Source organism: Balaenoptera musculus, chromosome 3, assembly GCF_009873245.2.
Source record: "Balaenoptera musculus isolate JJ_BM4_2016_0621 chromosome 3, mBalMus1.pri.v3, whole genome shotgun sequence".
Classification (NCBI taxonomy): Eukaryota; Metazoa; Chordata; class Mammalia; order Artiodactyla; family Balaenopteridae; genus Balaenoptera; species Balaenoptera musculus.
In genome coordinates, this window is record NC_045787.1 from 75,891,562 (window position 1) to 75,911,337 (window position 19,776).

At 33.9% G+C, this 19,776-nt stretch overlaps 1 protein-coding gene across 6 annotated transcripts in view; it reads right to left on the reverse strand.

Moving 5' to 3' along the window:
* Positions 1-82: 82 nt before the first annotated feature.
* The window catches only part of TTC37 (tetratricopeptide repeat domain 37), a 164,228-nt gene continuing 144,534 nt past the window's right edge, over positions 83-19,776 (reverse strand). For all 6 annotated transcript variants that reach the window (XM_036846124.1, XM_036846127.1, XM_036846121.1 and 3 more), the window contains 7 exons: positions 18,407-18,535; positions 14,987-15,102; positions 13,004-13,162; positions 9,504-9,656; positions 4,506-4,636; positions 2,602-2,725; positions 83-883 (listed from right to left, as the gene is read on the reverse strand). In XM_036846124.1, coding sequence (XP_036702019.1) covers positions 809-883; positions 2,602-2,725; positions 4,506-4,636; positions 9,504-9,656; positions 13,004-13,162; positions 14,987-15,102; positions 18,407-18,535 — 887 coding nt within the window. In that variant the 3' untranslated portion in view covers positions 83-808. The remainder of the gene's footprint in view (positions 884-2,601; positions 2,726-4,505; positions 4,637-9,503; positions 9,657-13,003; positions 13,163-14,986; positions 15,103-18,406; positions 18,536-19,776) is intronic.

The window sequence follows — 19,776 nt, forward strand, 5'->3', positions numbered from 1 at the left end:
AATAGGAAAATGTGCTTTCATGTCTTAAAATCTGAAATTCTGAAATTATATCTGATATCGATACTATAAAGAAAACAAGACAGCCATTTCTTTTTTTTTTATTTAAGGAAGTTCATCTTTTCATCATGATTGAAGGAAATGCATGATCAGTTAAATATTGTCAGCATTATTTTCCAAAATTTTTCATTAATGTTTTAAATGCAGGTTTACACCTGAGTGTTTTGATTTATATGAACATATCCATTAGCAGTCTAAGACTCACCTAACATTTATATTACGCTTCTTCAACAGAATCCAAGATGAACCACTAGTAAAACAGATTATAAGATTATCTGGATTTTAGATGAGTTGGTCTGCTGAACTCAGGAATTCACAGAAGGAATTAAATCTTTGAATTTGTTGTTTAATAAATAAAATTCTGCATTGTGCTAATCTCCTTTTGCATATTATTTAGCAAATGGCTATTAAGGCTTTATTGTAAGGGATTACCAAAAAACAGTCCAATGGTGAACCATGCAAGATAGAGAAAATAATGATTTACAAATAACTAATGAACAACTAAGGGAACCATGGTTTTTCCTTTCATTATAGACTTCTCAAAATCAAAGACATTTTTCAAATTAAAGTTATATTAAGAGTTTATGGAAAATTATACCTCTAGCTTAAGAACTTAAATGTCTTTAGATTTAAAAAAGGAATGGATGATTACAACTATAGTTTTTTTAAATGTTGCTTTGGGGAAAGTCTTGATTCTTTGTTTCATTCTAATAGCTTTTTCTTTGCTTGCTTACTATAAAATAAAGCATTGTTATTGTGAGGATAATTTCTGATTCAGTTCCAGTGCTCTTGTATCTCCATGAGTTTTGGCATTGTTTACCAGCACCTGTGGGAAATTACATACAGGAAATGTTAGTATTTTCTTTACTAACAATACCTATATTTAGAGTCATAGAAGCCGAGTAAGCCAAAGGGCAGCAGGCAATATCAAACTACACAAGAAAAAGTGACTATGTGCAAACTTTGTCATTTTTGCTGAAATAAACTGTTCAAACAAAGCTAACATCAGAGATAAGCACAATTTACTCAAATGCTCAACAGTACGGATGTCAACATTTTGATTGTTACCACTGCCAGCACTGCATAAAGTTAAAGGTTTTGTTTGGAGGCTTTGTTTACAATACTGTCACCTCTAAACCCTTACCCCAAAAGACCACTTTATGCATAGAATTGTTCAAATGACATTGTTCTCCTTTAAAACCAGAGCTTAGGATCAAGGCTTGGGTTCTAAGCTCTATTAAGAACCTTTCTGTAATTTTCATCAATTCCACAAACTAGAAGCTTTAATTTTAGTTGATCATTTGATTACTAAAACATTTTTTGGTTGTTCATTTTCAAACACTGTGAAGGGTCTGAGATGTTGCTCTATCTGCAAGCTAACAAGTTAGCCTGTCACAGTTTCATGATTGGACACCTGGGTCAGAGACAAATGTCTTTATCATTCATGGTGTAGCAAACGACATGAGTATCAACATATTTGCATCTGTTCCCCTCCTATCTAAGTCTCAAAGGGGTGACATGGATAGATGCATATAGTTTCCCACATACACAGTTGGTTGACAAGAGGGGAATCTTAGATTTAAGCCTAGGCGCCTAGGAGACTTGAATCTTTTATAATTGGCACTAAACATGCCTATTCCTTGCTCTGGAGGGAGACACTTATCTCCATCTCCCAAGGCTGGGGGTGTTTAAAAAAGGCTTCTCATTAATTTTCATTGTGTTTTTAAAACTCTTGGCTGAAGTTATAAGAATTTTAACCCAGTACATGTCATACAGACTCTACCTTTTTAAAAAGAATACACACACACACGTACATTTGACCCTTGAACAACGTGTGGATTAGGGATGAAGACCCTCTATATGCTCAAAAATCCACATATAACTTATAGTCAGCCACCCATATAGGCAGTTCCTTGGTATCCATGGATTCAACTAATCAAAGATCGTGTAGTACTGTAGTATTTACTATAAAAAAAAATCCAAGTGTAAGGGGACCCACACCATTTATTTAAACCTGCATTCTTCAAGAGTCAACTGTACATGTTTATATATTTAGAAACCAGAGCCATCCCATGAGAAGTGGAGTAGAAATTGTCATATGAATTTTACAGAAAAGACAATAAGAAGTAAAATAATTTTTCCAAAGATAATATGAACATCCCATTAATTTCTGCTACTTCTAAACCTATCCTATCTACCTATTTGCCTCCACTGCAATGGTCATAAGAAATACTACAACCAGAACCCAGAGCCTTCATCTATCTTTTCTTATGCTACATAGCACATCAGGAGAATATATTTCCTACAGGTTAAATCGGTGGTTCTCAACCAGGGGTGATTACACCTCAGATATTATTTGGCAATGTCTAGAAGACATTTTCAGTTGTTATAAGCTGGGTGGAGGGAGGAGGACAATGCTACTGGCATCTAGTGGTTAGTGGTTAGGGATGCTATTAGACATCCTACAATGCACAGGATAGCAACCCTCAGCCCTCATCCAACAAAGGTCCAAGATGAATATCTTTAATAAAATCAATGCCTTACATCGATGAGCTCGTAGTCATTTTTGGCATGTAAGTGTCTCAGAAGGTACCAACGTGCTGCTGAAACAATAGATTTGGGATACCCAGGCTGATACACCACTCTCTCTAAAAGTCGCCGCGTCTCTCTGGGAAAAAGATATTTACTTTCAGTCCAAAGCATATAAATTAATATAAGATATTTCATATACTAGTCTCAAACACACATTATCTTTCTCATTCTTTTGCAGACAACGTGCTGATTACTTCATGAATTTTTTCATCCATGTAATGAAAAAGGTAGTAATAATGGTTAACATTTACTAAGTATTTATTATGTGCTACGTAGTATGCCAAGTGTTTTACTCATATGGTCACATTTAACATTCACAACCTTATAAGGTAGGTTGCTGCTATTATTCTCATTTTGCAGATAAGTAAATTAAGGCTCTTTCCAAATAGAATGGGAAAATAACCCCTATTTCATGAGCACTTCTGACTGCTCTACTTCTAATCCCTCTTGAAGGTAGACAGAAAATAAATAATGCAAAGATAATATAGAGTGGAACAAGAAGAAATATTTAACATCTACACTAGAGGCTAAGTGTATAATATCAGGCTTTTAGTATATATTTTTAACAACATGTACAATATATGAACCTATGTAATAATAGGCTGATTTACAGTTATGTTCTAATTTTTTCTTTCCAAATTTACTAACATCTATGGCTCCAAAGACTTCTGTATGGGTAGAAACAACACAAATTGTGATAACTTCAGAACTGCTGAATAGGAAGATTTTGTAAGTAGCAACTGGTTTGAAGTAGGAGCTAAAGAAGAACATGCCCTGAAGATGCTTTTACATAGGAATCACATAGTAAAGCACACTGCTTTTTCTTAGGCGGCATGTTTATTTGAGCTGATTTTGGGTAGTGATAAAAATTATGGGAGGTGCTAACAGAGATTACAGGCAATTGGGAGTTAACGCTCTCTAAGTCATGTATACTGAGCTTCGGCAGAAAGAGTTCATTAGGAAGTTCACATTATAGCCTAAAACATTTCTTGGTGAAATTAGTCATATAAGAAGTGGCAAAAATAAATAAATATCAGTAAATGATGCTGGAATTGCTAATTAGTCATAGGTCTTATCTCTTCCTTCACTCCTATTTTGTGGTATTGATGTGACCTTTGCCACACATTTATATGTGTTAAGCTCTATGTCTACAATTCTTATTCTGTTCCAGTAATATATGCTCCTAAACCATTGTTTCACTTACGCTTTGTATTATATGTGATATCCATTAGAGCTAAATATTCTCAGAATTTAAAAATATTCTTGCCTGTTTTTTCATTCGTATAACCTTTAAGTAATTTTCTTCAAATTTATTTCTGACCTCATCTCCACTTCCAATAAAAAGACTGCTAAAATTTAAATTTAAATTTTATAACTTTAAATTTTTATATTTAAATCTGTGAAGTGTCTAGATTTTCTAGATATAAAAACCACATTATTTATAATATCTCTGCCTTTTTAATATTTATTACTTTTTTTCATAGCTTATTGCCTTGCAGGAATTTATGTCAATCTAGCCTTCAACTTGAGCCTTTTGGGTTTTGTTTGTTTCTAGAATCCACATTTACATTGTTGGCTCATCCTAAAACAGTGAAGAGCAAAAATTCCAAGGCCTTCTTCACTCAAAATGCTGTCATGAAAATCTCTCATATTCTGTATCTGGGTACCAAATTACTTTTTTTAAGTAAGACTTTATTTTCTTCCTTACTGGGTTACTAGAACCAGCCTTTCCAAAGTAGAAACATATATATGAATAACATCAAAGTTTGTTAAACTAATTCTAAACCTTTGTTTCGTAGAAGGATTAAAAGTGAAGAAACACTTTGAAGAAAAAAATGAACGAAGATTCTTCATACCTTGCTCCCATTTTGCGTTTGAATTGTAACAAAGCTTGTATAAGGACAGCCAGCGGACAAAAGCAAAGTTTCAAGGCCTCAGTTGTAGCTTCTTGAACCAAGGATGGCCAGTGATCACTGGAAATATTAGCCTATAAAAATAAAAGACAAATATTAAATCATTAAACATTTGACACGTTTATTTTTTTTTTAATAAATTTATTTATGTATTTTTGGCCGCATTTGTTCTTCGTTGCTGCATGTGGGTTTTCTCTAGTTGCAGTGAGCGGGGGCTACTCTTTGTTGCAGTGCGTGGGCTTCTCATTGCAGTGGCTTCTCTTGTTGCGGAGCACAGGCTCTAGGTGCACGGGCTTCAGTAGTTGTGGCACACAGACTCAGTAGTTGTGGCTCGCAGGCTCAGTAGTTGTGGCACACAGGCTTAGTTGCTCCTCAGCATGTGGGATCTTTCCGGAGCAGGGATCGAACCCATGTCCCCTGCATTGGCAGGTGGATTCTTAACCACTGTGCCACCAGGGAAGTTCTGACATGTTTACTTTAAAAAATGTAATCAGCTCTTATTTGTTGAGTGCCTACTCGTCTAAGTTGCCATGTAAATGCTACAGGGAGCAAAATTCTACAAAATGATTAAAATCTGATTCCTGTCCTTATGGAACTACAAAACAAGGCTGACAGGGATTAAGGAAGGTTTCAAAAAGGAGATATCACTTTAAAAACACTAAAATATTTGCTAAAAGAAAATGCACTATTCTATTACATGGGTGAATGAAATCTATCAATTACTAAGCCTCTGGTCTACCAAATATACAAAACTCAATTTAACATGATTCTTTAACTGGTAGTGTATAAGTTCCACATTTCAAAAATTATCTAAGGAGAGAAGAAAGACTGAAATGAAATATGTTAATAAAATCCCAATACAGGAAAAAAGGTGCAAAGCAGATCAGAGATAAATTAAATCAAAGTCATCAATTCTGAAAAACTTTTTAAGAATTTCACTTTGTGGGGAAAATGTTAAGATATCTATACATCACTTAGGTTGCAAACTTTAGTTTGTTATAGTATGTACTGACTCAGAAATAACATAGATAAGTAGTTCCAAAGAAACAGTAACTGCAAATAAAATGGTGAACACTCTAGGGAATTACATAAGGAAAAAAATGTATTTAAAATCTTTCATAGAAAACCTCAAATTGTAACCAAGAATTCATAATTACAGATATCTAGAATACACATTTTAATAAAGTCAATATAATGAGTGAATACACAGTCCCTTTCAAACACTAAATTATTATTTTAAATGTTAGAGCAATAAACTCTGAGTTCAGCACAGGCAATAGTAATTTGTGTAATCAAGGAAGAGGAAGCCATAGGGATAATGAATATGAAAACAGAGATCAGAGATTATGAGGCATCCTCCATAAAGACAGGAGCAATGGCACCTTGGGTACATCTGCAAAAGAATGTAAGGCAAAGCCCATACTACTAAAATTACTCCTAATATATTTTTAAAAACCAATAACACAAAACTCTCACTGGTTGCTTTTATAATGCACTCTTTAAATTCCAAGAATTCATATAAAGTATTCCGTAAAGTTAGCCCATATATTATGATATAATAGTTTCTATATGTAACTGGTATACTAAACAATGTGATTAGAATACACTTATTAGAATACACTTAAAAGTGTATACAAAATACACTTTTGTCTCCCATTGTTTTTAAAATTTATTATATTTAATATATTAATTATTATTTGATTTAATATATTATATTTTCCTCATATAATAAGGATGTAAATTACAGTAGGTCCCATGGCTCTGACATCCATTCGCAAACATGGTCTTAATTAGAATGTTCTCTTTTCAATACTTCAATCTTCATTCAAAGGTAATATTTACACCCCACTCCCATCTCCTCAGCTCCCAGCTAGGGTATGCTTACAGGGAGCAGCACATGGCTTGTTCCTCCGCCCAACACTCCCACCTTTTCTTACTAACTGTAGTTTCAGGAACCAACTGAAATATCAGAAGTTTGACTGGTGCCATCATAAGATGATGCTCTTTAGGCCTGACAGATATTTAAAGATCTTTTTCTCATCCAGACTTTCCTAGCTTTATCAGAGACTCTCAACTTTATGCATAGTCTCTTACTGCAGGACCAGCTATGAAATCTGTGGGGCTCAATGCCAAAAAACAAAAACAAAAACAAAAACATGCAGGGCCCTTTGTTACAAAATGATTAAGAATTTCAAGATGGCGGCTGCAGAGCGTTAAACCCAGTGTGGAGGCCTATGCAGGTGCACAGGATAGGATGCACACCCACGAAGCAGTCCTGCTCAGCTGCAGTCCCACTAACCTGGGTGAATGAACTATTCCACTTACTCCCCTCACATGCTGTGGCAATCTGGAAACCTTTAGCTTCCTTTCTGCTAGATCCCATCACTCCTCTAGGTGGCTTTACATGTCAGGATCTAAGATAATTCCCATGGCAGTCCACTATCTCAGCTGGCATCACTCATTCCTGGCCCTAACAAGCTCTAGGAGCACTGCTGACCCCACGCTGCAGCAACTCTCCTTCACAAGATGGAGGGCATCTGGTACCCAAGCACACATTCCTACCCACTTTTGGGATTCACCCACTGCTGACCACTCTCTCCCAGAAGCATGCAGTCACTTTCCAAAACATGAGCAACTCTCTTCCCAGCAGGTGGAGAGCCACAGCTTCCGAGGCATGTGTCAGATACCTGTCCATGTGCTTCTAGACGTGTGCCTCCAGGACCTCAGAGGTCACACATCAAAGCCTCGCTCTCTCTGGCAGCGAGACTCCCTTCCTCGTCTGGTGGGCACCTGTGTGTGGAAACGTGCCAGGGGGACGACGGGGGAGGCAACAGCTTTCTCCAGAGAGATTTCTTCACAATCCTCCAACTCTGCTCTTCTAATCCTTTTATAGCTTCCTTATAGGTTACTCTTCTACCCACTTCAGAAATCTGTATCTTGGTCTGATATTTCTCTTCGGCATCTGATATTTAATATCTCAGGGGAAACTTTCAGTTTAATAGCCTTTTCATATATTATTACACATACAATAGCTTCTCTTAAAACAGTCTAATTTTAATATACCCATCCTCTGCACACTGCCAGCTCTTTACCAGAGAAATATGACATCTCCTTATAATAACTGCTGGGTATCAAATCTTATAGCAAGCAAATTAGATGTGGATGGTGCTTTAAAGTTTACAAAGGCATTTGTAAATGTTAACTTCATTTGATATTCCTAATACCTAGGCAAAGTAGGTATTACTACCTCCACTATTACCAAAAAAGGTTGGGGGAGCTCTAGACAGCTTAATTGGCTGAAGTTTTCACAGGTTGTAACTGGTAGAATCAGAACCAAGGCTCCTATAGAAAACACTCTTGTGGTGGTAGTAGTGGTGGGGCAATGGGGGCAGGTATATGTGGGTATTACTAAATTGTAAGCTAATTTCCCCATCTGTAAAATAGGGTTCTTATGAATATTAATGAAGTTAATATGTATAAAGCACTGTAACAGAACCTAGCACAGGCTAAGTGTTCTGTATGTTTGCTATTATTATTGCTATTTTTATTTTATTTCAGGGCAGATTTAATTTCCCAGCATGAAGAACAAACAAACAAAAAACCACATCACTAATAATATTTATTAACTAACAAATAGTAAGTTAGACTAAAAGGGTATTGACTTCTCCAGTTCACATATTCAAGAGCATTTATAGGTGCTACATGTGGCTTCCATAGCCCACCGACTGCCAATGTCACAAAGACTTTTGTTAAATATAAATATGGGACAAACAAAACAAAATGTTTGGTGATCTAGAATTACCATTAACCACCATTTCTTTCCAGCCAAATCACGTCAAATTTGACTACCATTACTATTAGTCCAGTCATTCAAAAACCATTGGTGGAGGAGCTCCTATATATAAGGCAGAGTGGTAAAGCAAAGACGCAAAGATGAACAAAACATAGCCCCAACCTAAGGAGCTCTGAAACGTGCTCCACAGTAATAGCACCAAAGAGGAATAAATTTCCTAATTCTTATATTTCTTTGGCAAAATGTCTAGTTAAAGCAAGTAAATAACGTTGGCAATGGACTACTATGGCAAAAGCATGAGTTAATTCAGGCCTGTCTAGGAAATTTCTTCCAAAACAAAAAATGACATTTTATCTTTTAATTACAGAAATAACATGCATATGATAAAAAATTCAAACACTATCAAAGGATATAAAATGAAAAATTCTCCTCCACTATCCCTTAAAGACCCCTAGTACTATCCTCCAAAATAACTGCCATTAAATTTCCTTTGTATCTTTTTGTATTTTTCCATGTGCCTATTAGCGTGCACACATGTACACACACACACACACACACACGATGTAGAGATAAATATTCTTAAAAATACATACCACACATATATACACTCAAATAGCATATCATACACACTGTTCTGGAGTTTGCTCCTCCATGCATCCACTTAAATATTTATCTTGAAAAGTTTTCCACACTAGTGTATAAGACTTCTAGATTAATATACCTACCTTGGTATCAGAAAACATATCAAGTCAAAAATTACTAGAAATCCCTCTTACAGAATGTCAAATTGAACTAAGAAATGACTAAAATGTTAATTATTGGTATCTTTGTCACTGATGAGTAGCTGGGTTAATTCTAACCTAAATCACCAAGAAACAAAAATGTATATTCTGCCATAATTCAACTTTTAAAATTGCAATCTTTGTTTTTTCCCCCTAAACACTGACAGTGTCCTGCTAGAGTCTACAGGTTTATGTTATGTTACTCTTATGTCCATCAAAAAGCCCAAATACAAAGTCTATGAGGAGAGCACACTAGAAGGTGATGAAACTGTAAGAACTCAATGGAATATCACTATGTAAAAGCTTTTATCTTAAAGAAAAATAAAAGAATCAATTTTTCACATCATAATTATAACATGATCTTACCATGCAGACTTCTAATGCAAGCAGTGCTAGTCTCAACAGGCTTGAGAGTTTCCCACTCCAGCTGCCCTGTTGGGATGCTACTTGTAGACTCTTCCTATAACACATCTCTGCAGCACCCATCATTCCTTGGGACTGATATATGTGTGCCAGCCACTGAGGAACAGCAAGAGAAAAGAACCCAAAAGATTTTAGTTTCGTATACAGTCTACTTCCAACAAATTCAATAAACTTTGATGAAGCTAAATTTTTAATTTAATTATTGATAAATTTTGTGCCTCCAAAACAAAAATCACAGGTCAAAAAAGGGGTAGCCATCTTGCCCATTCTATTAGGAACAGCCACATCCAGTCTGAAGCCTTAAAAAGTCTCCCAAGATGGCAAGTCAGGAACAAAATCAAAATGCAATATGACTTTTTATACATTACAGATGTAACATTTAACATATGAAAATCAATGCAATCTACCGTAGTAACAGAATAAAGAAAAAGAAGCATTCTCATAGATGGCCCCCACCCCAAATCCACTCATTCATGATAAAAAACAAATCTCTCTTGACAAACTCAGAAAAGGATTTCCTTAATCTGAAACAAAAATTGGACAGCCATTTTAGAATCTGATAAATACCTACAAAAACCTAAAGCAAAAATTATAATTATGAAATTACAAATGTTTTCTATCTGAGGTAGAGAATAAGACAAGAATGTTCCCTTATCACCACTCTGCTTAACACTGTAATCGAGGCTCTATAAATAGTGCAATAAGGCAAGAAAAAAATTTAACATAAAAATATTAGAAAGAAAAAGTAAAACTTCATTATTTGCAAAGGATGTAATTGTGTATACAGAAAACCCAAAACCATTTCAAAAGAATAAGTGAATTTAGCAAGGTTTCTGGAAGGTCAGTATATAAAAATCAACAGTATTTCTAAATGTTTGACACCAACATACAGAAAAAAATACCACTTGCAATGGAACAACAAAAAAAATCAACTACCCGGAAATAAATTTAACACAAAAATGTAAAAGACCTCTATTGCAAAAATTTTAAAACACTGCTGAGAGAAATTCAGAGCTTAAACAAGGAGGAATATAACACATTTATGGATAGAGAAACTCAATAGTAATACTTTGTCAATTCTCCCCAAATTAAACTATAGATTCATGTAATTCCAATTAAGATCTCTGTAGGACTTTTGTTTGGCGGGGAGAGTAAGGGTAATTGACAATTTACATGTAAATGCAAAACATCTAAAGTGATTGAGACACACTTGAAGGAAAACAAGAAAGTTGGAGGTCTTAATATTACCTCCACATATCAAAACTAATTATAAAGCTATAAGCAAGAATAAACAAATAGATCAATGAAAAAGAAGGAAAAGAATAGGGAGCCCTAAAAGACCCAGGCACCTGATTTATGACAAAAGCATCACTACAATTTAGTGGGGACATAATGGTCTTTTCAAAGGATGGTACTGGGACAATTACACATCCATATGGAAAAAAATGAACCTTGACCCTGCAACACTCACAAAAATTAATCCAGGATGGATCATAGACCTACATGTGAAAGGTAAAACAACAGTTTCTAAAGGAAAACAGAAAAATATCTTCATGAACTTGGAGTAAGAGTTCTTGAGTAGAACACCTCAATAATGCATTAGCCATTAAAAATGATAAATTAGACTTCATTAAGATTAAGAACTACTCATCAAAAAATAATATTAAGAAAATGTTAAGCCAAGGTGCAGATGTGAGAAAATATTTGCAATACAGATATACAAAAATGTGCCTGTATCCAGAAAATATGATTCCAACAATTCAGTAAGAAAACAGCATATGAAAAACTACAGTAAAGAAAAGGTACTTTAAAAAGAGGAAATCCAAAGATCCGATAAGCATATGAAAAGTGGCTCAACAGCATTTGTCATCAGGTAAATTCAAGTTAAAACCGCCACAAGACACTATTACCTACATATCCTTTGGAAAAGGAAAACAATAACCACCATCTAGCAATATCAGCAATTGGAATGCTCATAATTTGCTGGTGGGAACATAAACTGGACAACCATTTTAAAAATCATTTGACAGGATCTACTAAAGTCAATATACACATACTCTATCACCCAACAAAAGGCATATCCCAGAATGGACACAGCACCATTAATCATAGTAGCCAAAACCTGGAAACACAGTTGACCCTTGAACAACACGGATGTAACTCATAGTCAACCTCCGTATCCATGGTTCTGAGGATTGAACCAACCATGGACTATTGAAAAATATCCATTTATAAGTTGACCCGTGCAGTCGTGAAGTTCAAACCCATTATGTTCAAGGGTCAACTGTAATCCAAACAGTAAAAGGGATATTTTACAGTATATTCATAAAAATAAATGAAAAAAAACTACGGCTACATGAATTTCAACTAAATGAAACAACTAAATGAATTTCACTGACATGATGTTGAGTGAAACCAGATACAAAGTGATACTCCATTTATATCAAGTTCAAAAACAGGCAAAATTAGAGAAAACACATATACTATCTCTAAGACTTTACTTACTGTATAATTTATCCTTTAATTTTTCCCTTTTAGTTTGACAAGGTGTTTTTCCCCTTGATAAAGAACATGAGATCATCAATATCCAGTTGACCTTAGAATTAAAGTATCTTAACTCTCATATGGCAAATTTACTCCGAGAGGGAAAAAAGCACCATATTTCTTCAAGGATTAGAGTAAACAAAGTGGCTTAACTTGCATAATCCAACTATTTTACACCATTAGATAATCTTTTTAAGCAGGACATCAAAACTGTTGACATAACAAAAGATCAAAATGAAGAACAAACTGTAGTAAAATAAGCTTCTGTAAAACCTATATCAAAAAGTCCCTTGATACTATCTTGTGGTACAGAAAGAACTATAACAAATTGAGTAAAGTAATTATATGCTTTCTGTATTTTGCTATCAATAAGAATAAAGTACACAGTGATCATTATGTATTTGTCCTTGTGGTAAGCAGAGCCAGCTAAAAGGGCAGACAGTCTATTGATTCAGGCATCAGTCCTGAAAAGAACTATTTCTAAAGGCACTAAAAACCCATTAAAATCTTGGATATAGGTTACCTGTAAAGTAGCTAAGGAAAAACTACACACATCCCCTCTAAAGACAGAGTTAAACACCATTATGGTAACTTTATTATAAAATGTAACACTTAGCTCTCTTACACCAATCCCATGTAAAAGACAGTATTTTCAACACTATTTTAAATGGAGAAAATTTACAATCAACAATGTTAAAAGCTTCGAAGCCGTGCAGCAGCAGATCCTAAATGAATATTCAACTTCTTTAGTTTCTCTAACCACGCTACCCTTTAAACCCTGAAAATGAGAGATATACAGTGAATCTAAAGGCAAGACAAAAGTGGAGCATACTCCTGACCTCATTTAATATCACAGAGCATTTTAATTCAGGACTCACATAAGAAAAGAGAGAATTTACCTGCCAAGCTGGAACAGAGGTTGAGTTGGACATGACTGTTTTTTGCAGCTCTTCAAGTACAGCATCTGGGAGAGGTTTTTTTGACTCTAGGAGTGGTTTACATTGAACTTGTCTCAAAAGTAAGATAACAGCTGGCTGATCAGGGTTACTTTTTAAATTCTAAAAATCAAACCCCAAACAGAAATACATCAAACAGGTTCTTAAATGTTAAATGTAAAAGGCAAATAATCTATTCTCCATATTGAAAAAAAACCCCTGACTTTAACCTTTTCTTATTAAAAAATAAACAACAGCAAAAGTCAACAGAACACTGAACATCTTGGGAATACTAAACTTTACACTTAAATAAGCTCTAAAATCAGTAATGCTATTACTGTAGTTTACAAGTTGTTAATCTTAGATTTAGTATGTCCCTTTGACTTGGTTTATTCTTAGGTGATATCTTGAAAAATTTAGGTACTACATATAAACAGCTGAACTAAGAAAATATAAAATTAACAGTGAAGGCTAAAACTAATCCTTATTGGAAGAAACTTAACTTTTTAAGAGGGAAAGAGCTATAAATTTTTTCCTTTCTCAACCTCTTAACAAAGATACTCATTGTCCTTCCTCCAGGCACAGACTTCTTACACACTGGGAGTAAGAGAAATGACCCATTTACCCAGGCCATTTATTTATGCCTTAAAACACATACACACACATATAAATGTATTATATGTGTGTGTGTATATATATATAAAATATGTGTATGTTGCATATGTGTATATGTGTGTGTATATATTATATATGTATATACATATATACATACAATATACACATACAAGAAGAAGTTAAGGAGATTCTCTAAACAAGTCCTTCCACTATTGTTTTAAACATTTCTTTCTTTATTGCTTGTCTCTCAATGACATAATTCTTTATTTTCTATTATTAGGTCATAGTCCTAAATGTCCTTATTTCTGAAATGAGATTGCTTTCTTCTAAGTAAGAGACTGGGACATTAAAATGACAAGGAAAGGTTCATAAAAGTATCCCTTATTCTGTCAGAGAGAGCACGAAGCAACTGTCAATTTATGCTTACTAAACATTCACTGTATTGTACTAAACTGTCCTGAACCTAGACGGAATTTCTTAAATAAAAGAGAAAATGTATTATTCTGATTTTCAGAGAATTCAAGGACCAAAGGGATCTTCAAAGATCCATTCTTCTCTCTCTGTAAAAATTTATATTGATCTTTCAAAAAACATTTCTAGAAAGACAACACCTTCTCCCTGGTAAGCATTTATGAAAACAGATGTTTTCAGGAAAAATAATGTTTAAAACTCCCCTTATTCATTAAATTATTTTTGAGTAGGTTTACGAAACTGATTTGTTCATTCAATAAATATTTACTGAGACCCTATTATGGGTTAGGCAAGGTGTAAGAATTTATTCACACAGCCTACAATCCAGGTAGGTAAAAACTGACTACTCAATAATTCCCGTCACCCACTTAACAATCCCCACAGTCATTCTACATTGTTCAGAACTTCGGAAAAATGTAGGGATACTGGAAAACATAGCATTCTGAAGAGTGTAACTAGAAATCAAAGGAAAATACTGCTTCCATAATGGTACCAAAAAAAAAAAAAGATTAAAACCTTGAGTCTTAAGAGTCAGACAAATGTGAGCTCAAACAGCAACTCCATCAATTTCTACCTGTGAACTCCTGTGCAAATTACTTACCCTCTTTAAGCCTTAGTTTTCTCAGTTGTAAAAATGGGGATAATAATAAATACCTATGTCATAGGATTGTTGTGAAGGTCAAATACAAAGTACTAAATGTATTAACTAGCTTACAGTAAGTACTCAGTTAATATTGGGTATTATCATCATCATCACCACCACCACCACCACCAAATGCTCTTTAAATAACGTGCATTCTATTTTTGCAGTTACTTTCCAAGTAGGATAAGAATCCATGAATCTCAATTCCATAACAATACCTTTGTGCAGAGGGCTTCAGCTTCAGCTATTCTTCTTGTGTCTATTAGACCAGTGACAGCTTGGGAGAGAGACCACTTTTCAAGAGATTGGTTGTAATTTTCAAAGAATTCTTTGTCTTTATTAAAAAAAAAGTCAATGTTACTTTTTTCTGCAATTTATAATGTGTTCTCAGAGAAGTAATCAGTTGTTAAGAAGTATTACAATTAAATTACCATGCATATATAACTTTTACACATACCACTGGAATACCATAGACTATCTCAACATGAGACAGGTTTCTGCAAAGTTTCATAGCAGGAATATTTACAGCTGAATAACTTAAGACTTTACATACTTGTGACTTACATTAAAAAAAATCACTATCTTCAGTAAAACTGAAAATACTTCATTGAAAAAAAGTAAAGATTTATTGCAATATAATTGACATATGATAAACTGCACATATGCACATATTCAAGCTGTAAATCTGATGACTTTTGACATAAAAATATATCTGTGAACCATCACTACTATCAAGATAATAAACATATCCATCATCATGAAAAGTTTCCTCCTACTACTTTGTAATCACTTCTGTCTCCAACCCATCTCTCCTCCTTTCCTCTGTCCCCAATCACTAATCATTTTCACTCACAATAGATCAGTTTGCATTACCTAAAATTTCATATAAATGAAATCATAAAATATAAACTCTTTGGCATCTTTCATAGCAGTTAACATGGTAAATTACATTCATTTTCAAATATTAAAGCAACCTTGCATTTCTACAATAAACCTCACTTGATCATTAAGTATTATTATGTTTTTTGTGTGTTACTGGATTTGAATTGCTAAAGTTTTGTTATAAATTTCTACATCGGTAGTTCTGTAGTTTTCTTGTAATGTCTTTGTCTGGTTTTGGTATCTGCATAATGCTGATCTCATAGAAGAAGTCAGGAAGTGTTACCACCTTTTCAATTTTTTGGAAGAGTTTGTATAGAACTGGTATTATTTCTTACTTAAATGTTTGGTAGACTCCATCTGGTCCTGGAGTTTTCTTTATAAGAAGATTTTTAACTATAAATTCCGTGTCTTTAATAGATATAAAGCTATTCAGTTTATTTCTTAAGTGAGCTCTGTATCTTTTAAGGAATTTATCCATTTTATCTACATCGCCAAATTTAATGGCATAAAGTTGTTCATGAGATTCTCTTATGAGCCTTTTAATAGCTACAGTGTTGTACCCTCTTTCAATCCTGACAATGGTACTCTCTGTTTTTTATCTGATGCCTGGCTAGGTTTATCAATTTCATTGATCTTCTCAAAGAACTAGATTTTGCTTTTGTTGATTTTCTGTTTTCTATTTCATTGATCTCTACTCTATTTTCTTTTCTTCTGCTTACTTTGGATTTAATTTCCCCTTCCTTTTTCTAATTTCTCAAGGCAGAAGCTGAGATCATCGATTTGAGGCCCTTCTTATTTTCTAATGTGGACATGTAATGCTAATATTTTCATATAAGCAGGTGTTTTAGGAGTATTATAGAATTTTATATGTTGTTTTTTCATTTTCATGCAGTTCAAAAATATTTTCTAATTTCCCTTCTGCCTTATTCTTTGACCTGGATTATTCAGAAGTATGTTATTAAGGTTTCAAATATTTGAGAATTTTCCAGATTTTTTGGTTATTGATTTTTAAATTAATTCCATTGTATTAAGGTAACATACTTTGTATGATTTGAATCCTTTTAAATTTACTTAGACCTGTTTTATGGCTCACAATTTGATATATATGGGTAAATAGTCTGTGTACACTTGACAGAAATATGCATTCTGTTGTTGTTAGGAGAACTGTTAAGTTCTAACTAGGTCAAGTTAGTTGATAGTGTTTTTCAAGTTTTTAATTATATCCTCACTAATTTTCTGTCCAATTGTTCTATCAATTATCAAAAGAAGAGTGTTGAATCTCTATAATTATGAATTTATCTATCTCTCCTTTCAGTTCTATAAGTTTGTTTCATGTATTTTTCCATAATTTTTCATTTTTTCTACCTGTTTTATTGGGAAATACAACACAGATTTTGTGTTTTGAAGCTGTGCTACTGGGTGCCTAAATTGCCCTCTTGATGAACTGACTCCAATGTGAAATGACCCTCCTTATCACTGGAAACATTATTTGCTCTGAAATCTTAATTTGTAGGAAATTAACGTGGCCACTCCAGCTTTCATTTGATTAGTGTTGGCATGGTATATCTTTTTCCATTCTTTTACTTTTTAGGTCATTTTTGTCTTTTTATTTGCATCTTTTTAAAATTGATGTATAGCTGATTTACAATGCTTCAGGTGTACAGCAAAGTGATTCAGTTATATATAAATATATACATATATATTCTTTTTCAGATTCTTTTCCATTATAAGTTATTACAAGATATTGAATATAGTTCCCTGGGCTATAAAGCAGGTCCTTGCTGTTCTTCTATTTTATATATAGTACTGTGAGGTTATTTTGGTCTTTAAATGTAGATTTATATTTGTTTTATGTTTCTTTTAAGCAGTATATAGTTAGCTCTTGCTTTTTTATCCAATCTGTCAATCTGTGCCTTTTAACTGGGGTATTTAGACCACTATACTTAACTTGATTATTGATATGGTTGGGTTTAACTCTATTGTGTTGTTTTCTCTTTATTCTATCTATGTTCCCTTTTCCTCCTTTTTGTATTATATAATTCCATTTTTTCTACTTTGGTGGCTTATTAATTAAACTCTATTTTTTTAGTGTCTACTTTAAGGTTTAGAGTATTCATCTTTAACCTGTTACAGTCTACCTTTAAGTACAGGTGATCCTCTGTATCTATGGATGTGGAACCCATGGATATGCAGAGTCAACTATTACTACATCATTTTATATAAAGGAGCTGTGCATTGGTGGATTTTGGTATCTGAGGAGGGTCATGAAACAAATCCCCCACAAATCCTTATGGATGACTGTAATATTATACCACTTCACTTACAGTATAAAAACTTTACAACAAAATACTCCCATTTTCCCCTCCTGGCCTCTGTGCTATTGTCATATGTGCATTAAACAGTTAATTACATGTTAAAGAGATTTCTATCATGTGTCGTTTGTGGATCTGTTTCTATGGATTGATTTTTCTCCTCATTATGGGTGGTATTTTCCTGCTTATTTGCATGCCTATTAAGTTTTAACTGGATACCAGACATTGTGAATTTTACCTTGCTGAATATTTCTGTATTCCTGTAATGTTCTTGAGCTTTGTTCTGTATGCAGGTAAACTCCTTAAGACTTGTTTTTAAGCTTTGTTAGATGAGAATATAATAGCCTTTCATGTAGGGCTAATTCTGCCTACTACCTTTTGGCAATATCCTTCTGAATACTTTATCTTGAATATATCATGTATGAAATGCTTTTTTAAACTTACTTGAAGCAGAAACAGCAGATAACAGTGCCAAGTGTAAATCCATCCTCTTTGGCTGAGTGTTCTTCACTAGGGCTAGTTTATCATCAGCATGACAAGCTGCCATTAGCCCAGCCCAGACAGCAGGATCACCTAAACACAGGAAATACAGTTAGGAGGCTGTCAATATCAACATGTTGCTGAAAAACTACCAAAAATGAAAGTAAGAGTTTACAAATACCAACAAATGAAATATTATCTCCAGAAAAATTCCATTTTCTTAAAGAAAAACTAGTTCATAAGGCACATTACTATATTCATCCTTTAAGATTTGCCATTTTTTCCAAACACATCAGAGGATAAGAAATATCCTATTTAACTCTTCTTCCATGGCTGGTTACGTGAGTTGCCTAGAGTACTACACTGTTGTGGAAAGGTCAATTATATTCACTTTCACTGAATACCAAGGGCAAGTCTCACAGAGACACTTGTGTTCATCACTGTCCCTATATTAAAGGCTCAGTCATAGGAAAAGCAAGATAACACAATTCTCAGCTCTTAAGAAAAGTCTGAGACAAAGGAAAAGCTCAAGACAACGCCATTTTACCTATGGTTTAACAGCCAAGCATAAAAGTCACTTTATCATTCCAAGGAAGCAATTATGATTACACTGATGTATCCCTTCATCCATTTGATCTTTCCTTCCTTCCTTCACACCTTGATAGTAGCTTCAGGGGAAGAGGGAAAGCCCAATAGCAGTGGGTTGAGAAGGTAATAAAAGAGATTATGAGTATAGACTCCTCTTTTCAAGAAAGTTAATTGTGAAAACAGAAAGCTGGATTGGGATTTGGAACTTAGGCTTTTTAATTTGTTTGGTCTTTTGTTTCACAAATCATATTTTGCAGGTTAATATTTACATGGTTAATATTTTCAGTCCTATTACCCTTAAAAACACAAATGGATAATTTTTAAATCCTACAAGGGGCTCCAGTTAATAATACAGTCATTTAAACATACTTCTTAGCTCTAGTTTTTAATTTTTTTCTTACCTAACTGCCCCATCCAATATATATCTCCTATCAAATGGCTGAAATACATGTATTTCATTTATAGACAGCCAGTATTACTGCTAATTGTACAAGAATCATTAGAAATCTTATGTAGACCAAAAATGTTTATAAAAAATTAAATACATACCTTGATATTATAAAATAATTTCTGCCCAGATAATGCCTACCTTATTTTAAATATCATAAGACATAATCAAATCCAGAATAAGAAAATGGGGACCATTTCCTAGAACTTATGGTGAGATCTGAATACTATATAATGAAAGGCAGATGACTGAATCTTAGATCTGGATTTTAGGTCTAACAATGCCACTAATTAACTGT